At 44.0% G+C, this 21,102-nt stretch overlaps 1 protein-coding gene across 1 annotated transcript; it reads left to right on the forward strand.

Annotated features, from left to right (window-relative positions):
* Window positions 1-326: 326 nt before the first annotated feature.
* LOC135378737 (uncharacterized) lies at window positions 327-19,929 on the forward strand. The gene is made up of 7 exons (XM_064611828.1): window positions 327-544; window positions 2,423-2,542; window positions 7,503-7,622; window positions 10,857-10,979; window positions 15,544-15,612; window positions 18,891-19,332; window positions 19,525-19,929. The coding sequence occupies exons 1-7, from the start codon at window positions 382-384 to the stop codon at window positions 19,793-19,795; spliced, it is 1,308 nt and encodes a 435-aa protein (XP_064467898.1). The 5' UTR covers window positions 327-381; the 3' UTR covers window positions 19,796-19,929.
* The last annotated feature ends 1,173 nt before the right edge of the window (window positions 19,930-21,102 follow it).

Genomic DNA, 21,102 nt, shown 5'->3' on the forward strand with positions numbered 1-21,102 from the left:
GTGTCAGCAACGCAGTGGGCTTTGTACGCACAGTGCGCCCATGTATCAGATCTTTGAATTAGTGCTTTGTATCAAATAAATCTTTATTTTACCCCAAAATCGCTTTAGTTATTTTGAATACCGAGTAACGGCGGCAGGCCTGAAATCCAGTAGAAGTCGATGGTAGCCAGGACCGACCGAAAAGCCAGCCAGACATGGAGGCTCCTGATTGGCCGACTGGTTGTGCATAATATCCACCACGTCGCAATTTCATTGGTCGTGTGCCCAGTGTTGTGTGAATTATCTCAAACTATGGGCTCTATGGGGAGCTGTTGGAGCCTGCGAAACTGTGGAAGCTACAGCCTACAGCTGCACTCCACTGCGAATGGTGTGGGAGTGTGGATGCTCACTTTGCAACCTACTTTCGAGTTTGGTTGTGCGGTTGGTCTCGCTGCGATGGCTCGAGGATTTGTGTACGGGAAGCGTAAGCGGAAGAAGAGGTTCATGGCGGATTTGGGTCGCAGAGGTATTCGTGTTCGACGGTCTGGAAAGTCATCTGTTGAAGGTTGGTTGAATCTGGTTATCTTTGTTGGTTAGTTTCCGTGTGTCGACCCCAAGCCTTTATCGCCCTTCACCTCCTTTGTACGGTTTTGCAAACTCGTACACCAGAAGAAAGGGAGTCCCCTGTCACTGGGGTTGTCGACTGACATCATTTTTCTGAGCGGGTATAAGGTGAAAGAAAAAGAAGGGAGAACATGGAGGAAAGGAGCCTTTCAAATATGTTACTGAAGTTTTCGGGTAATAATAAGAAGTCTGTTCTACGACGGAAATTTTGAAAATCCTTTTGCACGAAAGCGCTACGGCAGCTTTATCATAGGTATTATGTAGTACCTTTATATGTTCATGTACTGTCAAACTGTATGCCGCTGACTGCTTCAGGCCCAGTGCCACAAGCTTTTCCGCTTAGACGGGCCTGTTTTATTATATTTGTAGTTTGCTTTCTTGAGTAAAGTTATTATTATGTAAGCAAGTGCAGAAAAAAAGGAATACCGTTTCGAGCAGATTTTCCAGACTGGCATTGTAAGCGCTGTGTGTAGGCAATGTTTATAGCCTAATTTACAGCCGCTGGTAGATCCAATTGAGAGCCTCCGAGATACCGGCATCCGTACTATCCGATCACACTTGTACGTCGGCATACAGTAAGTATGCACTAGTAAAACAATACGAAGAGCAACTAAAAATTCCATAATCAGTCAGTACAGGCGGTAGTGACTTGTGAAAACAATAATTGTAGCATGAATATATAAGAACGAAAAAATAAAGTACTCATGTAGCAATAGGAGACAAGCAAAAAGACGTGAATGTCTCGAATCGAACTGCGGACCTTTCGTGGCAAAGTCCGACACTTTACCACTCGACAAACAACGCAGAGGCCGCCTTAAACTTGCGAGGTCAACCATGCAAAATGGGGATTATTTCGTGAGTCGGTAGCGAACGGCGTGATAAGGACGAGCGTGGCGCCATCTAGAATCAGGGAAATTGTGAATCGGAGTTGCTCCCCGACTGGTATGGCCTCTTAAGTAGACCAGTAAGATGCACCATGCAAAGTAATTTACACCACAGAGTCATAATTATTGAAGAAATTGAATTTAAAATACGCCGGAAAAAGCGACCGTGCGCAACGGTGGTGAAGAGCAGTACCAGCCTGTGATCTGCCTGGAACCTCGCGCTCACGCTATAAGGAGAACGCTCGCTGATTGGCCTAGAGAAATGTTGTCTGCTACTCCACTGTCGTCTGCTACTCGGCTGTTCGAGGTTCTGATAAAGTCTTTCTCCTTGCTCAGTAATGCTTCGGCCGCTCCTTCTTTCCCCAGTTCTCCGGGAGAACTGGCAAAACAGGTTTACGGGGGCCAAGGGACAAGGCGTTGACCCCCACTGACTGGCGAACCAGAACGAGTTCTCCTTATACCGTCATCGGTGACGTGCCATCATACCTCCTCATCCTCGTTATATAGCTGGAGTGGCGAGTTAAGGGTGAACGCGCGGAGCTACGTTTGTGTGAGTTTTTTTCTGGGAAACAAATTGTGCACATCAAAACCTTTCGCGCTATTCGGTATAATGACGCACACACTTTCATCAGATGTCTTAATCTGAAATTTTTTTGCATGGCCCCCTGTACTCCTTTAAGAAGAACACAATGAGAGACTGATTTTGTCATGTGGCATTGTCACTAAAGAAAAACGAAATTACCGGCAAATTATCCTTGTATATGCTGTACCCCACAACAAAAAATGGCACAGTGGTTTACTTGCTTGCCCCAGGTTGTCGTACAACTGAATAGTGTCCGTGCAGCTGTAACCAGATCGGCAGTGTTTTTTTTTTGTTTTTGTTGAGAGTGGTAAATTGTTAAAATCAAGGTAACACTTTTTGTTTCTGTTCCTAGAAGCAACGTTGGTCACAAGTGATTCCATCCGCATCAAGGAGGAACTCCAGGACGATGACTTCTCTCTTTTGCCAGAGAATGATGAAGGCAGAGAAGAACCTGTCGGTGCTGACTACTCAGGTGAGGAATTCATAGTACACGTGCACGATCCATTCTTTTGTATTTTATTTTATTTTGCGGTACATGTTTATGTTTGGTGGCACAATTCAGCAGTTCTTAATATAGCAGCATAATTCAAATATTGTGAAGCAGAAACAAAACTTATTGCCACCTTCTGATTTGCTCTCCTCCTCTCCTCCTATGTTTAAAGCCCCTAGGTTGCTGCGGTGGACAGTTACTTCTTCCGCGAGCCAGAGTTTACAAATCCGTGGGTGTCCGCGGGTGAAACACGTCGCATCCGCGATATCTCTCCGCGGCAGTGCGACTGAACAAGGAATACAGAGGAGGTTTTGATTTATTTGTGCTTTTCACATAAAATATAATACAGTAAAACCCACACGCAACGATTCCTCATGCAAAAGTATACTCCGTAGAACAATCGTTTTTACTTTTACCTTCCTCTCCTTGTCAACAACACTTAGATATAGAAAGCCTGCGCACTCGGCGACGTGACGTAAACAATTAAGGGTCAGCCAATCAGGATCGTGTTTTCAATGGTCGTAGCCAATCAAGAACGTGCTTTCAGCCGTCGTGTGCATGGAGAAGAGCCTCCGTCGTCGTCGTCGTCCGCGAGTTGTGTTTGAACGTTCGTGCGTAATGAATGAGAAATAAAGCACAAAAAGGTCTCAATCTTTCTCAAAACTGATTTTCTGGAAGGCGTCTCGCTCTTTTTGTCTCAATATTTAGGCGTGCAGGTTCCAGGTCAGCTGCAATCATTTGCAGGTTCTTGAGTTCACAGAACGCTGAATCACAGTAGCAGACTAATTCTGACTCTTAATTGAAAGAGGGAGAGGAGGCGATGCACAGGTTTTCTCTATCTATGTGGTGTTGCGCTTGTTTTCGCTTTAGCTTCTAAGCATTCATGCAGTGCTTGCCTGCAACACAGCTGCGGCTTCACTTGACTGTCAATACACCCTGAACATTTGCGTGAGGCCGTAAGTTCTCGTTAACACCTCTGCCCACCATGCCACTGCATTCATAGCACGACTGGGTCACATACCAACGTCTTGAAAAGCGATAAAACCCCAGTGCAGGGGACACAAACCCACCAAACAGCCCGGTTTTTATCGCTTTTTAACGTCTTGAACGCAGTTTTTGCAGTTTCGATTAGTGGTAGTGAGCATTTGCATTGCTACACTTGTGAGTTTGAACGAGTCATCAGCGATATTTAATCTAATCATTGTCGCATGCGATGACAGTGATAATCGGGGAGTGAGAGGTGATGATATTACTACGGAATTTTTGCAATAGCAGTGTTGTGCAGCGGCTGCGACCGCAGGCTAAAAGTACGAGCTAGAACGACGACAACGCTACGAAATCGTTTTCAACTGAGTCCACTGTTGCTGCAGATGATAACAAGATGCACACGCCTTCAGATGAAATGAAAGAAGCGCTGAACACAAACGTTGCGGAAACAATCGATCGGAAGCACAATTGTACCTCTGTATGCAATAAGGGGATAAGTCGACTTATCATCTTTTTTAGTATATTTGATGCAATGACATATACATACCAGTATGCGCCTGCCAAAGGAAATTGAGGACCGTATTGCAAGTTATTGGCCCGCTACAGGAGGGTAAGAAACGGGAAATGCGCGTGTGTCAACGGGACGGACAGTCAGATAGGGCCCCTTTTCTACACACACATGCAAATGGTGTAGCCGAGAGCCGTATATTAAAAGGGAGTCTGGCCATTCATGGGTCATGCCTATACCTGAAGCTCCACCCACTTTTTCAGCTTTCCGACCAATGGAGTCTTGAAATATGGGGCGCTATCAATCAATCTATCCTCACTATTTGTCCCCGTATCCAACATGGGCAGCACCATTTTGGGTGGCAAGTGGATTGGATGGGGTTGAAATGGATACCTCTCGCAATCTGCAAAACTATTGGATTTTTTGTGCAAATTTGATGAACGCTACATAGGGAGCGTAAGGCATGTCAGGAATTGTCGTCTGCTTCTGTCATTGTACGTACCAACATAGTTGTACCGCTGCCGGCAAAACCACCTGCTGGTACACGTTCTGTCGTCGGTATGATTTTTAAACGAATCTACATGAATAGTTGGAATATAAAAGGCAAAAATGTTTATATCCAATATATCCAGCAATTAAATATAAGACTGTACAGCACAGTGCCGTTTCTGTCATGATTTCGTTGTGATCGCCATGTTCACAATGCCCAACATCTGCAAAAAACGTATTATTTTCGTTAAGATATGGATGGATGAGCTAAAGTTGAAACTGATTTCCGAGAAACGTATATGAGGATGTATATTTGCAGCGTAAAATCAGAGTAGGCTGTGAAAATTTTTTGTTACAAAATCTCCGCTTCACTGTATCTTTTTCCATCGCTATTTTAGGTGGCAGTAAGGTGTCATGGCAGCCCCCCTGGCAAAAAGCAAACCAATCAGAGGAGCGAAACTGTGGTTGACAGGTCGAGCCTCTTTTTGTTGCTCCTCCCAATGACCAGACTCCCTCTTAATATACGGCTCTGGTGTAGCCTAAGCTTTGCTACGATGCAGGCATGAAGTTTGGTGGTGATGGTGGTGGTGATAGGGCTTACCGTTGTCGTCCTCACGTATGTGGGCAACGTCATGACTCACGCCCTGGGGGAATGTGCGTCCTGGGCCGACTTCTAAGGGATGAAGTTTGACTTCCACTCGAGAAGAGACTGCTACTCGAGACTGCTACTGAGCGTTGTAATCAGAAAAATGTGCTCAGTAACCAAAAAAGTCATATTATGCTGGTCTTCTAGGACATTATTTTCAATGTTGTGGTCCTTTAGCAGCACGATCAGCCCCATCCAGGCTGTCAACAAAGGTGACTTCACACTACCCGGCGTCACCCTCAAAGTCCAACTCGTGAAAACTGCTTTTTCTGCATGAGAACCTTACATTACATTACATTACATTGAAAAAGGGGATATGTCATGCTCATGCATTTTGTTCAATTCCTGCCAAGTCAGACACCCGAAAACGGTGCTAACAGGACACACATGTAGAGTAGGACATACATGTTGTCAAATACTTGAAGCTTTCTCAATTTGGGGTTTTTCGACTTATCCCCTTATTGCATACAGAGGTTCAGTTGATAAGTGCAATTTTACGGCGCCAGTTGAGGAGACTGTTCCAAAGGACTTCTGACAAAGGACTGAGGACACTTCTTTTATATGACAATGACCGGTATTTTCAGCGCAACACGTGTACCTGAGGTGACAGTTCAATGATATAGTTGTGTTCAACTTGAGAAGGATAAGAAATGGAGTCTGTCAGTTCTCAAAGTATTACTGTGCCGCAGATAGGATTGCTGGGCACAGGAACTCCCTCCCTCCTCTGTCAGATAATGTAATCCATTACACTGACTCCGCTTCCGTATTGGCTGTTAAAACTGGCCTGATGACACTTTGGTGGCGCTGCGGTATTTCTCTTTGCCCTCTATTGTGTCTCCTTATCTGCAACGGCATATGTAGATGTTTATGCATATGTAGTTTCACATTACACATGAAAGAGTGCGTGCATAGTGCATATTTTGCCATGTCGGGTAACCAGGTGCGAGAGCTTCCTTCTTTTCAATTTTTTGCTGGCTTCGGGCAGATTATTTTTCGAGAGAATCTCGGTCAGAATAGAATACTTACGATCATTCAGTGGGATGTGATGTTTAGTCCCCACTCCGGCTGCTCCACTGCACAAAATACTACCTGCAAATGTTCAACATATTTTCTTACAGTGGCCCTCAAGGCCTTCACATATGGCATTGGAGTTCGTTCGCTGCATGTGCATGGCATGTGGGCAGTTTCCCTATCTTTCCCTGGTTGTCCCTATATTTCCTTGTCTTTCCTATCTTTCCACAGAATTAAAAGTGCTTTTTTATTTTGTAGCCTCAGCTTTGTGCAAATCATATACACGCCACATATTCGTGAACAGCATATTTCGCATATTTAGGACGCTAGGATTCCGTACTTGACTTGTTTACTTCGTGATGTGCTCAAGATTGCCCCCGCTAATACATATGACCTGGGGACAGCCGAGAGGGTTAAGGCGCCCATGTATTGGCAGTGTCCCTCTCGGTGGTGGCTCAAGACTGGGAGGTGATGACGGTTTCAAATCCTACCACTGGCTGTGCTGTCTGAGGTCTTCCCTGGGTTTTCCGAAGACTTTCCGAACAAATGCCTGCACCGTTCCCCCTGAAGTCGGCCCAGGATGCATACTAACCCCCTATATCCAACTCCTTCCTGCTGTCCTCTCTCCACCTGTCCTGGTCTGTATGCCGCTCATAGCCAGAGTTGCTCCGCGGCACTAACACAGAATTTAAAAAGTGTATTAGAAGAAATTAATATACGTACACCAAATCAGTACTAATATATTTCACCTGCTTCCACTGCAGGGTTCCCCAAATGCTTCCTGAACCTGTACAACGATTCAAGGCAATAAAGTTTGTGTTTACAGCATAGTTTTTGAAGTGTGAATTCTTGCTAAGAATTTCTCCATCTCCTTAAAACCTGCCAAGTTTTCTCTCTTTTTTTTTTTTTTTTTTTCAGTTAGCCAAATTTGTAAAGATTGGGTGCTTCCAAATGTCAAGTGTTTTATAGGATATATGTCGTTCTAAAATGTACATAATCAAACCTCGATATAACTAGACACCGTACAACGAGAGTTGCAGTAGAGCGAAATAATTTGTATTCCCTTTCACAATGGGCTGCCATGTTTCGTCAGCCTCGACACAATGTATTTGATGCAACGAGAGAAATCATATGCTCTCGGAAGAGTTTCGTTACATCGAGGTTCAACTGTAGTGGAGCATCCCTTTAAACTAGCACTTTCTTTGCTGCAGTTGGACAACATATTGAAACAAAAGCAACATTGATGTTTGATGTTGACGAAAAAAAATAACGAAGCAACATTGTTTTGTCTCTATCCACAGAAACAACAACGACGACAGCAGCTGCAAGTGATCCTTTTGGCATCAAGATGGAAGCTTGCACCACCAGCTGTTCATTCTTGCCCGGGAAAACGGAGGAATTTATGGCCGACAGCTGTCCAGGTGAGATATTTATAAAATGTCATCCAAGTTTCTCGTTCTTTGATAGTGATGCAAATACAGTCATGTCTCGACTATCAGGACACCTCAGGAGTCTTTCCTTTTTGTACCATACTTTCTCGAATATAAGACAACCTTTTATTTTTCAAAAGCCAGTGTTCCAAAGATGGAGTCGTCTAAGATTAGAATATGCGTGCCCCTTCTCAGCGCTGCACTTGGAAGCTAGCTGCGGCGTTACTACCGGCTTGGCCTCAATTTCTGCAATATTGTGTACTTCAGCTTACCTTAATATTTTTGTACAAGCGGTGGATGCCCTACGGGTGCTTCTTTCTAAACCTGCTTATCATCGTCATTCTAGGCGTTTCTATAAGAGCTGTTGCTGTCGTTTGCTGCGGTAGTCGTACGTCCTCTTCTGCACGTTCAAAACTCAAATTTTCATTGTCCAATCATGACATAGATCTCGCAAGCCGGTGAGTGGCGCCCCCAGCGGATTGTGCAGGCGGGCTCCTCATATAGGGGTTGCCGATTATGTCATGATCTACAGGTTTTCCCGCTCGTTTTAATCCGTTGGTCACTCAATTTAATACAAGCACTACCCAATTTAATCCAGTGGTGAACCAAATTAATCCAGACACCAAACAATTTTATCCAAGCATCACATGCAAATGCATTCCGTATCAGTCATGTCATGACTGAATACACAGTACACAATTAGATTAAATTGGTTGGTGTCTGGATTAATTTGGTTCACCACTGAATTAAATTGGGTAGCGCTCGGATTAAATTAAGTGACCAATGGATTAAAATGAGCGGGAAAACCTGTAATGCAGTAGAACCTCGCTATAGTGAACACGCATGTACTGAAAAAACTGATGTAATGAAGGGAAATCTCTGTCCCTTTTGAATGCCCATAGGCGCCCATGTATTGGCAACCCGTTTATGGTGAAGACTTTTCTGTCCGAGAACCGGATATAGTGAAGAAAAGCCGGCCGAAAATTTCCCCGAAAAAAATTACTCATTCCGCCATCGCGGTCGAAAACGGAGCCCACGCAGTGTTCAGGAAGTTGGGCGTGATCAATGACACAGGATGAAAGGCGTGGTCATGAATCATGACCAACCAGAGCCAGGCATCCAGGCTCGCTATTTTGTTTCGTTTGGTGTTGTCAAACGCGCTGTGCATTGCAGTGCATTTCGAGCTTCGTAAGCAGAAGCAGCCGTGAGGGCAAAATCTTGTGCAGACCACCTTACTGCAACACTTCAGATAGCATGAGTTCCAAATGTACTTGTTATCGTGTGTTTTCATGTAAATAAAGTGTGTGTATCACAGTACAACCAATATCTGCTGCTTACAGGCATTCTGTGGGTCATACATGCCAGAAAAAAATGAACTACTGAAATACAGTCGAACCTCGTTATAGCGAAGTCTCACGGGAACCGCGAATTTGTTCGTTGTATCCGAAATTCGTACTAAAAGAATACCTCCAGAAATTGTAGGAGATTGCCACTAAGCTGCTAACAAGTGTGTGCACCACGTTGTAGTATGATACAGTCAGGCTACAACACAAAATGAGCACTCAAAAAAGCATATTTATTTGAAAAAATCTGTAATCACTTGTTGCCTCGTCGCGATAGCATTGCGCACGACGATGTCGCTCACCTTATCGAGACAACAAAATCCGTTGCAAACATCTGCTTCTGACGCCGTCGGATGTTCCAAGAGGAAGTCCTTTAATGTTCGCACCATGCTAAGCGCCTCGGCACTGGTTACGCGAGAGTACTCCGTGCCTTCGTTTCGCTGTCACCGCAGTCGTCATCACTGATTGCGTCAGCTCCAACCATTGTGTTTTGCGCGGTGACGGCAGCGATTATGTCACTGTCTGATAGCTCAGCTGCCACCACGAGCTCGTCGTCGGCCGACACAAAATCGCACGTGCTTCACCATTTGCAGACGCTTCCACACGCTGGCTTCCACTTGGTGCCTAGCCTCGTTTGTTACTGATGTCGCCTCCGTGTCAACTTCCTCCGCGATGGCCGCGAACCCTCCCTTCGCAAAGCAGTTTCGGATTGTGGTGTGCGTGACGTCGTTCCACGCCCCGAACAACATCTCAATCGCATTTTCATTTCCAAAGACAACGCTTTCCGTTTGCGAGATATGGCGTACCAGTCGAAGGTGTACCCACATTGTCCACACTGCCAGAAGGGAATGAATCACGTCACGCGTGGTCACGTGGGTGGAGGAGGACTGGACGCGGAGGTGGAGGTGTGGCGAGGAGGAAGCGGGAGAATGCTGGCGGAGCGCCAGGCCAGGACTCGATCACACATTGAGGTCATTCGTCTCATCGGTGACACGTGGGCGGCGGCGCTAATCTCCGTGGATAAGTCATTCCGCGATAAGAAATTCGGGGCAAAAACTTCGCAATAACCGAGGATGCGATGAAAATAGAGGAGATTACTTCGTTGTAGAAAAAAAATCCCCATAGAATCAAAGCATGACCAACCAAGTAAAGAAAAAATTTCGTAATAACCGAAAATTCGCTATAACGGACTTCGTTTTAACGAGGTTCGACTGTAGTGAAGATCCTGATATAGTGAAGATTTTTCATGGTCCGGACGACTTCACTATAAAGTGGTTCTACTGTAGATCCAGTACATCATGTGCGTGCCACAACCAATACTGCCTTAATAGAGAAAGCCTGAGCATTGCCTCCTCTCCCTCTTTCAATTAAGGGTCAGAATTTGTCTGCTACTGCAATCCACCATTCTGCAAATCCAAGAACCCGCAAATGATTGCAGCTTGGTAGGAACCTGCAAACCAAAATATTTAGAGAGAAAGGGCAAGACGCTTTCCAGAAAAAAATCATTTTTGAGAAAGATTGAGGCCGTTTTGCGCTTTATTTAGTACGCGGTAACGTACAATCGTTACTTGCAGACGACGGTGGTTCGTCTCCATGGCCACGACCATCGGAAGCACGTTTGCGATTGGCTGCCGCCATTGAAAACACAAAATACATTTATAGCTAGTCATTTCTGTTAGTGGTATAATTTTCAGTTTCGGTAACGTACCGTTTCCGTTTCGGTCACTGTTACTGTTCCTTGCTTGTAACACCCACTGCAAAATGAGTGCAGCCTTTAAAGCATAATTTGGAATGAACTTGCGACGGGTGTGTTTGTGCCTGTTTAACTATTTATTTATTGTATCAGTTTGTTATTATTTATCACCTTATTGCGTATGCTCAGCTGCAATGATGGCTGGGAATGACTCCATCTGCATTAAAGAAGAACTGCATGGGACCAGCTCACATGTCTTACCAGGAGAAAACCATGGAACCAGTGAAGAACTTATCACTGGTGACTGTCCAGGTGAGGAACTACTAATACCTTTAACAATCTTCCTGGTCAGGTCGAAGTCCGAAGGACCTACTTTTATGTCAAATCTGTTCCTGCCACCTGTCAAAATGTATCTAATCACAGGGGAAGCTTCTTTGACTAAGCTTCTTCAAACAGCAAAAGCTGTAGCAGTTTCCAGAGCTCTGTGAAGGCTTGTGACTAACTCAATGTTATCCCATTCTGGTCCCAAACTGATCCGAGAGTGGATAAGCGGATTCTATCCGCCTGGTATCTGAGCGTGCAAGATCTGCATCCGCACCTGGAACTACACTAGACGTTGAAATAGGTACATCTGCAGCCCAGCGGATATTGAGTATATCCGCGGCTATTGCATTTTGTAGGAGGAGATCTTCATGACGAAAAATTTATATTGCATGTTTTTGCTTTTCAGCATGCGAACTGTCTCAAAAAGTTATGCTACAGTGGCGCACAGACTTGAACCAGTGGAAGCGCGTGTCATCGGGCTGGGAACGAGATAGGGATGATCCACTATCCTGTTGAAGGGAGGGTCGGTACGCACAACGGAGAAGTTGACACGCGCTCCACTGGTTAAGGCAAGTCTGCGCGCCACTGTATCCGCACTGCAAGTGATGGCATGCTTCGATACCATTATAGATTAACTGTGTGAATCTAAGGGGACGTTGTATGAATTTCCAATATAATATATGAATAATAATAATAATATATATGGTATTCCAATATTATATATGAATTTCCAAGTTGTCCGGTTGAAATTCAGACAGGTGGCAACCCTATCTGGTGCGTAGTTGCATAGCCTCCTGCAAAGGATGCCCGCATGGCAGTGTAATGCACTTGCAAAGATGGCGCCTGTGCTAATGGCATTTTCGCTATTTTATAAAGAAGGTACAAACACATTAAGGAAGCACCCTGCACTCTAATTCATGTTAGCAATATTGACTCAAGTGCCAGTGCTTTTGGGTGGCATAAACTTATTTGGTACATATGGTAACTTATATGGTATATATGGTATAAACTTATGGTATATTATAATTTTGCACCTCTGCTTCATGAACATTGCAGCTGTTGACAAGACAGTCCTCACTTCACCCTAGTTATTTCCAGTTTATGCAAATTCTACTGATTTCTGTGAAGTGTAGTATGCTATTGTGGGTTCACTGTACAGAAAAATCATGTAAGGTTGCCTTGCTCCAGCTAACCTGGCCGAAAGTGCTAGGGGGTTCAAGTGTCAAATGAAGGGTAGGGAAACGAAAACCTTTCGGAAAATTCCTGCCTAGCGTGCTGGTGTCACCAACAGTCAGGGTGTTGAACCGAACCAAAACTGAAAACCAGAACAAAAACTGCTCCTTTGGACAAATACGAATTGAACAAAAGGCCTAACTTCCTTTTTTGTTCTGGAGAAAAACTCTAAAATTGTGTTAAAGGTTTTCAGTTCAGCTTGAAAGCTGGGGCTTCTGGAACGCGACGTACTTACTCAAAAGCACTGTGGTCTATCACCTTGAAATTGGGCTTAGATTCACACGTATTCAGTGTTTGCGACCGGTATCTCAGTGACAAGAACCGATATGAAAAAAATTCACTGGCAATTTAGCGGTAAGTGCGAGAGAAATGTGTTAGCATTAGCTGCCTTTTCTGGTCAATACTTGACCGCCGGGTATCCACTCCCGGTTTAAACCCAACTTCTCGTTGTCCACTTCCAGTCAATGTGTGATTTCTGGTTTGGCACTGTCAATTACTATATGGAAGTCCATTTAATTAACATTTAATTGGTCTCATTTAGTTCCAGTTATCTCGAATTTCCTTAATTACCTTCCTTACGTTTACTTCCCTTAATTGTTTTAATGCCTTTAATAACATTAAATCACCTCCGGTATAAAAGATGAAAGTCACTGAAAAGGTTAGCCAGCTGTAGGGATCGAACCCACATCTTCTGGATTACCGGTCCAGGGCTCTACCAATTGAGCTAAGCTAACACGCCTCTCCAGCGACTTTCGGGGTGCGTCATCTGAAGGGACAACAAACCAGCCACTCACTCTCACTCACCCTCCTTTCACTCTTACATTTCTTGCTCACTCATACACACATTCATACGACGGAAATCGACGCAAGCGGCACCTGTTGAACAAGGGAGAAACTGATGTTCTGAGGCTGGAACAACATAGAAGGGACAGATACAAACAAAGCCTCAAGTAGCAAAGCTGTTTTGTTTTAATTGCCTCGAATTACCCTATAATTACCTTGAGTTACTTCAATTTCAAGTCATTTGCCTCCATTTACATTTACCCTCTTATATCCACTTTGCTTGAGGCTTTGTTTGTATCTGTCCCTTCTATGTTGTTCCAGCCTCAGAACATCAGTTTCTACCTCCGGTATAACCTGTGGTTTCCTCAGTATTCTTTAATGTCATTCAATCTTTCTCTTAATTACTTAGCTCTTTCATGTATTACCTTTAAACTAAACTTTCTTGTTTTAATTGCCTCGAATTACCCTATAGTTACCTTGAGTTACTTCAATTTCAAGTCATTTGCCTCCATTTACATTTACCCTCTTATATCCACTTTGCATGTCTACTTTTACCGCTGTCTCTGTGACGCTTCACCCTCTCTCTCTCTCTCTCACACACACATACACATACATACATACATACATACATTTTTCCACTTTGACACTCCTAATGCTAACCCATTAAAACGTTTCGGTTCGACACCCTGCTGGCATCAGTGCAGGCAGCCGGGGGTGCGTGTTACGAACGCTGTGGAAAACGAAGCCAGCGCCTGCTGCCGTATGTCTGCAGTGGTATTGATGATTAAAGTTTATACTAGTTTACAAGCTTCGCAGTGATAACAGAGAATGGCACAAAATAACTCAAAATATAAGAACACACAAGCTTTCTACATTTATTTACTATACAAGCATTCCTACAAGCTTTGGTGCAAGGGGGGACAGGAACAGGTGAAGGGGGAAGGTAAAAAGAAAAATATGAATAATCGTTAAAGGAAACAATGGGACCGTCCACACGGTAAGCGTCAGAAAAGGAGAGGTCTAGCAAACACATTGCGTCTAGCAACCTGGAAAACTGTCGGGAATTGTCAGGGGTTTTTGATGCAGCTGTGAAAGTCAGGTGGCTCACCAGGGCTGTTGCCAAAGAGCAGCTGAAGTCTGGGAAAATTGCAGACAAGTGCCATCATGGTGCGCAACAAATCCCGAGTGCCAATCAGTGAGGTCGAGTGGCCACGCCGTGGCAACATTGCACTGAGTACAGTAGAACCTCACTATGATAACTCCGCCTGTAGAAGAACTCTTGTAGAAGAAAGAAAACTCCAGTCCCGAATCAATTCCTATAGACCCAATGGTTTATTCTTCTGACACAGCAAACAGAAAAATTCTAGGATAGCACTTATAGTATAGAACAGACACCCAGAATGCAGGTTTCTGTATGTCGTATCCTGCCATCTTGTCACGTCGATGACACTTTTTCTTTTTTTCTTTCAACACTGCGATCAGCTGGAAAGGGGACAGCCAATAGTGTCCATCCCGCTCCATCCACTAAATGTGAGGCAGAAATGTGTAGCGGGTAGTGGCATAGGCGATGTAGCTTCCTAGTTTCTGCCTGATTTTGCACTTCCAGCGTGCATTTCCCAGTTCTCGATTTGGCGACACGACATGTTATTTCTTTGTATGTATGTGTGTGTGAGTGAGTGAGTGAGAGAGAGAGAGAGACGTGAAGCTTGGGACATGGCGGCCTGTGGTAGAAAACGCAAAGTGTTGACACTGCTTCAAAAGATGATGTTGTCACGACTGGTGAACAGGAATGAGCTGACGCATAAGTTAATTACCGACAAATTTGCCATTTTGCAATCGACAGTTTCTGTTTTGGTGAAGAATAGGGGCATTTTTCTAACACTGCAGAGTTCCTGTTTGTACATAGCACGGTAATAAATCTCTGTGACTTGTCCTGCTCCATTTATGACTCTTTTAAAGCTACACCTGATATAGTAAAGTTATCCACAAGGCCTGGCCAGTTTACTATAAAGAGGTTGTACTGTAATGGTTCATAAATAATACCACGAGATCAGGGGCAGAAAAGTAGGGCTGTTGCACTAATAAATGGCCTTTCACAAAGAGGGGGTAAAAAAGATGAGGCTCATAAACGAGGTACTGCAGGAAAAAAGGTGGTTCCCTTTAAGCAGTAGGAAGACACATTCATATTCTGTTTCCTTTAACTCATTAAATCATCCATTTTATGAGTGATTTGTATCAAAACATAGCAGCAGACAACGAGTTCCCGTTTGTTTTATCGAGGAATTTGCTTGAAATATTCAGTGAAAACACGAAGTAGTCAGGGAATTCGAAGGCTACAGACTGGTAAACACCCTGCAACGAGAGACAGAGTCCCAGATCGACCATATAACTGCCTCGCATTTTGTGAGGCTTCAGGTCTTGTCTATGGCTGGGTCGGAGCACGTTTGACAGACCCGTGTTGAGAGTATCTTGCCTGCGGACCTTGTTGTAAAATAAGTGTATAGATAAATGTGTGATGCATTTGGAAATGTTTCAGGTGCTAGCAGCGGCGAGGCAGAAGGCAGCCAATCAGCATCGACTGGTGGGACTGCAAAGAGGACAGTAGGTAATTACCTGTGCGTTAGTTTTGTAAGTGGCTGCGTAGAATGAGAAATAATGTGTTTACCGAATCGTAACGCACAATTGCTTTTTTTTTTAAACAAAAATTGAACCTCTATTCTAAAAAAAGTGAGGGGTGCATTACGATTAGATTCAAGACCGAAATTGTACTAGCAACAGTCCCAGTGGCTTTGCAACCACAGGATTGCAGTTCAGCCTTCAACCCTAATAAAAAAAAAACTAAAAACTAGGGATGACAAAAAATATTCACACTTCTTTTTTTTTCTCAATCTCAGGTTTCAAGTCTAGTCTTAGGTTTTTTTGTCGTGAATCTATGCCACCAGCCCGTTTACTTTTTTACCATTCATTTAGCTTAAGCCTTGATGTGCTGAAAAATTAGGAATTTGTTGGGGACATCAGACCTACAGGGTTATTCTAGCAAACGTTGCACATTTCGAGAGCATTGTCAAAATAGAAGACTGGGTTTGACCCGTCCCAAACTTTCCACACTGATAGCCATTTGTTTGAAGTTGTAGAAAGAAAATTAAAAATCAAGAAAAATCTCGCCCCATGCATTTTCAATGGCCTATCCCACACAAACACTACCATTTTTTCTTGCGTCTGCTTCACATTCACATCACTTCACACAGGTGGCGCTGCCTACAACAATGTGACATGCTGATTCTGATGTTGAACCAATCGTCTCTTTTCCAGTCTTGTTCGGTATGCTGGTACCACCTGTGTGTGGTGAAATGAAAACGAAGCGCACGCAGGAGAAAATTGCGGCTTTTGAGTGAGATGGGCCATAGAAAATGCATAGAGTGAAATTTTGCTTGATTTTTAATTTTTATGCTACAGGACCATAACGCTCACAAAAAATGCCGACAAAACTTCAGACCAATGGCTATCAGTCTGCAAAATTTGGGCTTGGATATACCCAGTCTTCTATTTTTAACGATGCGGTCGAAATGTGTAATGTTTGCTAGAGTAACGCTGTAGTTGCTTTGCCATTATTTTTATTCTGTTCTGTCACTGCGGTCAGTCAAGACGTGGGACACTTTGCCGTCTGCTATGCTTTAGCGCGGTTTAAAGCGTGGCATAGCAAACTCAATGAATGGCTCGAAGGACAACGTGCTCTGGAACGTGTACAGCGACGTAAAAAAACTGTCCGAGGGTGACAGTAACGCAGATGAGATGCCGACATAATTGCAGACGTGAAAATTGGGTGCGCTTCAGAATCAAGTAAATGTGGCATGTTCTTTTGAAACCGTTAACTGCTGTAATCGTGCTTGGGCCCCTCATCGATAAAGATATACTACCTGGTCTTAGTACAGCGCAAGGGTATGAAGGAGTCTTGGGAAAAGTAACAGAGTTATTATGCGAATAAAGTAGCTAAGTTACATGTACAGTTACCCCTCCACAAATAGTGTCTAGTTAACTCTTGCCTTACCGCACCCATAGAGCGTCGATCACCGGTGATCGACGATTTACGAGTGGCGCTTCTTGTAAAAAAAAAGTAACTTATAAGTTACTTTTTTTTTATAACTTGTAACTTAAAACAGAACAAACTTTAACTGTTACGATTTACGAGCGGCGCTTCTTGGCCTCTAGATTAGATATGGACAGGTGATTACATTTGTTGGATACTCTAAGCCAGAGTTCGAGGTAACTCATTATAAGTAACCCATTACTGTAACTAAGTTACTTTTTTTGATAACTTGTAACTTAACTCTGTACTTTTGCGCAGTGGTAACTTTCAGAGGAACTCGTTTCTCTTTCAGGTAACTTTGCCAAAGTAACTTAAGCAAAGTTCCAAGTTACTTTCAATTCGCTTTTCACTCACGTCCACATATTTTCTTGCTTTCTCTCCGGTTCTTTCATGGCATTTTATGCCATAAAACGTGATACTCAATCAGTGACAGTATTCTATTCAGGAAGTAAGAACCGCTGCCATTGAAACGAAGCTGAACCATTGTGTGCCCACAGGGACTAAGATGCAAAGCGTTCGAATTATTAGACATAAACGAAAACAGTCTAAGCGTGCTGCAGTCCTCAGCAGGCAACTCAAGGTCGAACTCAACTGCTCACGTGTGCTGCACCTAGTGCTATTTTATGTCCGAAGTAACTTGGAAGTAACTCGCTTTTTTTTTAAAAGTAACTCCGTAAGTGCGAGTTACATTTCAGGCTGAAGAACTTTGTTATTAGCTCAGTTACATTTTTCACACAGTAACTTAACTCATAACGAGTTCTTTTTGACGGGTCTCGATCTATGCTCTAAACACTACAGCATGGGTTTTGTTTTCACCTTTAGCTTTTCCTGGTGGTGGTGATCTACGAATGGAGCCCGAAGTTTTAGGGTTTTACCCGATTCTTCCCCGAATTTGCACCCCGAATTGAAGGTTGCCTCTTTAGGGTGAAACCTAATTTTTACCTGGCAAATTGCCCTCACTGGGATGTCTGTAGGAATGCATTAATTTACTTGTTTGGCAGAAAAATTCAGTTACATCACCATTTGTACCAAACCACTACAGTTAGTTGAGTAACTGAGCCCAATTTCACACCGAATTTAGCATACTGGAAGTTTTTTCACCCGAATTCACATGAATTTAGTGCACATGTTTATTTACCCGATTTTTACCCCCCGAATTTAGAAAAAAATATTTCCCGAAAACTTCAGGCTCTATTTATGAAGCTGACTCTATGCTAAGGAGGCAGTGAGGTGATTTCATCTTGATTGCGGCAATACTCGCACTTTAAGCATGTTTGGGCTAGACTCCGTTTATTGGAACGCAAAAAAACGACTCTGAAGGTGTTAGATAACCAGAGTTTCGTCCTGAATGCGTGTTGTCCTGAATGTATAGCTTGCACGGTTGCTGTTCTTCCTGTGTCAAAACTATAACTGGGAGGAATGGAAAAGCGGTGAAATAGCAAAGTGTGGTACAAGAAACAGGAAAGTTGAGCATGAAACTCATGTTTTCTGCAGAAATTATGAAGTTCATGTTCAATGATGTTCAACATGGGTGTTGACATGGGTGTTGATTTTCCACAACTCATGACCACCTTCATCCAAAGGATTGATATTTGCAGACATTATTTCTGACAAAATTTGCCACATTTTGTGTATTTTTGAACTTGTGCTGTATGCACCGATCTTTTTGTGTTCCAAAATTAATATTGGGAATATACATTGATAGCTTTGTTTCTGGAACTTACATCATTCGACAGGGCATTCATTTGCCTACAGTTTGTCATTGGATACAATTCTGTCCATGCTTTCACTTTCAGGAGTCGAGTGGACCGAAGGCGAGACGAAGTTCCTGCTGGACAAGTATGCGGCGTACCTCCAAATGATTGGACCTCTAAAACAGTTCGAAAACAGAAGGGTAATGTTCACGCAGATATCGGACGACATCCGCGATACATTAGGCACAGAGAAGAACCACATCCAGTGCGAAAATCGCATAAAGACGGTACTGCGACGGAAGAAGCCCACCACGGGGAATAATTTCCGACCAGGAGCTCCGCCGCGCCCAGATCCGTACGAGGAAGAGTCTAGGGCCATCGCGTTGAAGGACAACGGTGCACACCCGGAACTCCTATGCAATGCCTCTTTTATCGCATTCAGGGGTGCATCAACCGTGCCCCTTGCCTTCCAACAAACTGCGACACCGGCCCCTGAGGATGGAACTCCAGCTGCGACACCACGGGGGTCAACAAGTGACGAAACGTTAGTACCACGACCCACTACAGGTTTTCCCGGCGATTTTAATCTAAGTTCCAGCTAAATTAATCCATGCCCCATAAAGTTTGCATGGCACGTGGATTAATTTCGATGGCACTTGGATTAAAATCACCGGGAAACCCTGTAGATTATAACGACCGTGTCTAATCAACTTGTTAATGCATGTACACTTTGCAGTGGACAGCGAGACAGTGATGCAGACGACGCGGCTGCAGTTTCGGGGCCTCGAAGCCGCAGCCGATGGCAAGGCACGGTCCAAATGCAAGACATGAACTTCTTCTTGGAGAAGTTCGAGGAGATTGAAGAGAAGAGGGCAAAGAGGAGAGATGAGCGTGAAGAGAGGAGGAAAAAGGAAATGGAGCAGAGAGAGAGGAGAAGAGAAGAGAGGCATCAGGAAAAGCTCGAAATGATGCGGAGAATCCTCGAAGCGTGCAAGAATGATAACTGAACTGAGCGCTCTGCTTTCATTTTGTGTTAGCTGTGAAACAAATTTTTTATCAACCATCTCCACGAATAGTAGAACAATTTTCAGTCATCATTTCTTTTTTCAACCCTGTCACATAGTAAAATACCATCGAAGCTTTTAGCCTTACCCATAATTTTTTATCTGGCACATGAATTTCGTGTCCACAAGAGCACCTTCTTTGAGAACTGAAAACTGGGCTAGTTTATTGAAATCACCCATGTTGTCGGCAGACTAAACGCAGAAACGACACAAACACATGAACTTCCTTCGAACAAACTATTGATTACAGAAGTGACAGCAAACTTTTTCTCTGAACCGGATTTCTACATCTGACAAAAAAAGCCGAAGGAAAGCCGATACTTTTTTTTTCCTGTGTTAGCACCGCGAAGCAACTGTGGCTATGAGCAGCGCACAGATGTGGGCAGATGGAGAGAGGACAGCAGGAAGGAGTGTGTGTGGGGGGGGGGGCGTTAGTATGCATCCTGGGCCGACTTCAGGGTAACAGTGCTGACATTCGTCTGGAAAGTCCTCGATGAGCACACCTCAGAAGGAAAACGAATGTAGCAAAGTGCTGTCTTCTTCGACTGACAGTGCCTTATTCCGTACTTGTCGTCTAGGCGAGAAACTGCATGGTTTGACTGTGCTCTCACGCATGAGCCCATCGTTCCTGACGGTAATGCATAGTTTGCATGGAGCAGCCTAGGTAATTGCAAAAGGGCAAGGGTGCAGGCCAGCTGGTACATGGTGAAAAAATTTGGAACCCGAGGTTCCAAAATTTTTTCAGCCTAGGTAGTTCGTTCATTAGCGCAGTAAAACCGCGATCCTCGACGGTTGTGTACGGCTGTGCTTACTGTGTACTGACAACAAAAGGAGCAAATGCGGGTAAGAGATATGGACGTAACATGCACTGGACGTCCGTATTCACAAGTGTCGTCTGGCAACAATGACGTTACTGTACTCGTGCTAAGTCTACACCCATCCGTGCGCTCCGGGATCGTTAATAAACTACAGCCCAAATTTTTCACCATGGCAAATAAACAAAAACAAAAAATATATATATGAAAGAAACATTGGACGAGTTATCGCTAAGCGCATTCTTTTCACTTGCACTGGATGCACCACCTTGGACTCCACGCAAGACGGGTCTTCGGGAGCTGCACTTTACAGCTGTTAAGAACTTTATTAGTAATGGCAAAAGGGCAGGCGGTGCAGGCCAGCTGGTACATGGTGAAAAAATTTGGAACCCGAGAAAAGGACAGAGGAGGGGCGACACGTACTTTCGAGAACGT

This window comes from Ornithodoros turicata, chromosome 1 (genome assembly GCF_037126465.1).
Source record: "Ornithodoros turicata isolate Travis chromosome 1, ASM3712646v1, whole genome shotgun sequence".
Classification (NCBI taxonomy): domain Eukaryota; kingdom Metazoa; phylum Arthropoda; class Arachnida; order Ixodida; family Argasidae; genus Ornithodoros; species Ornithodoros turicata.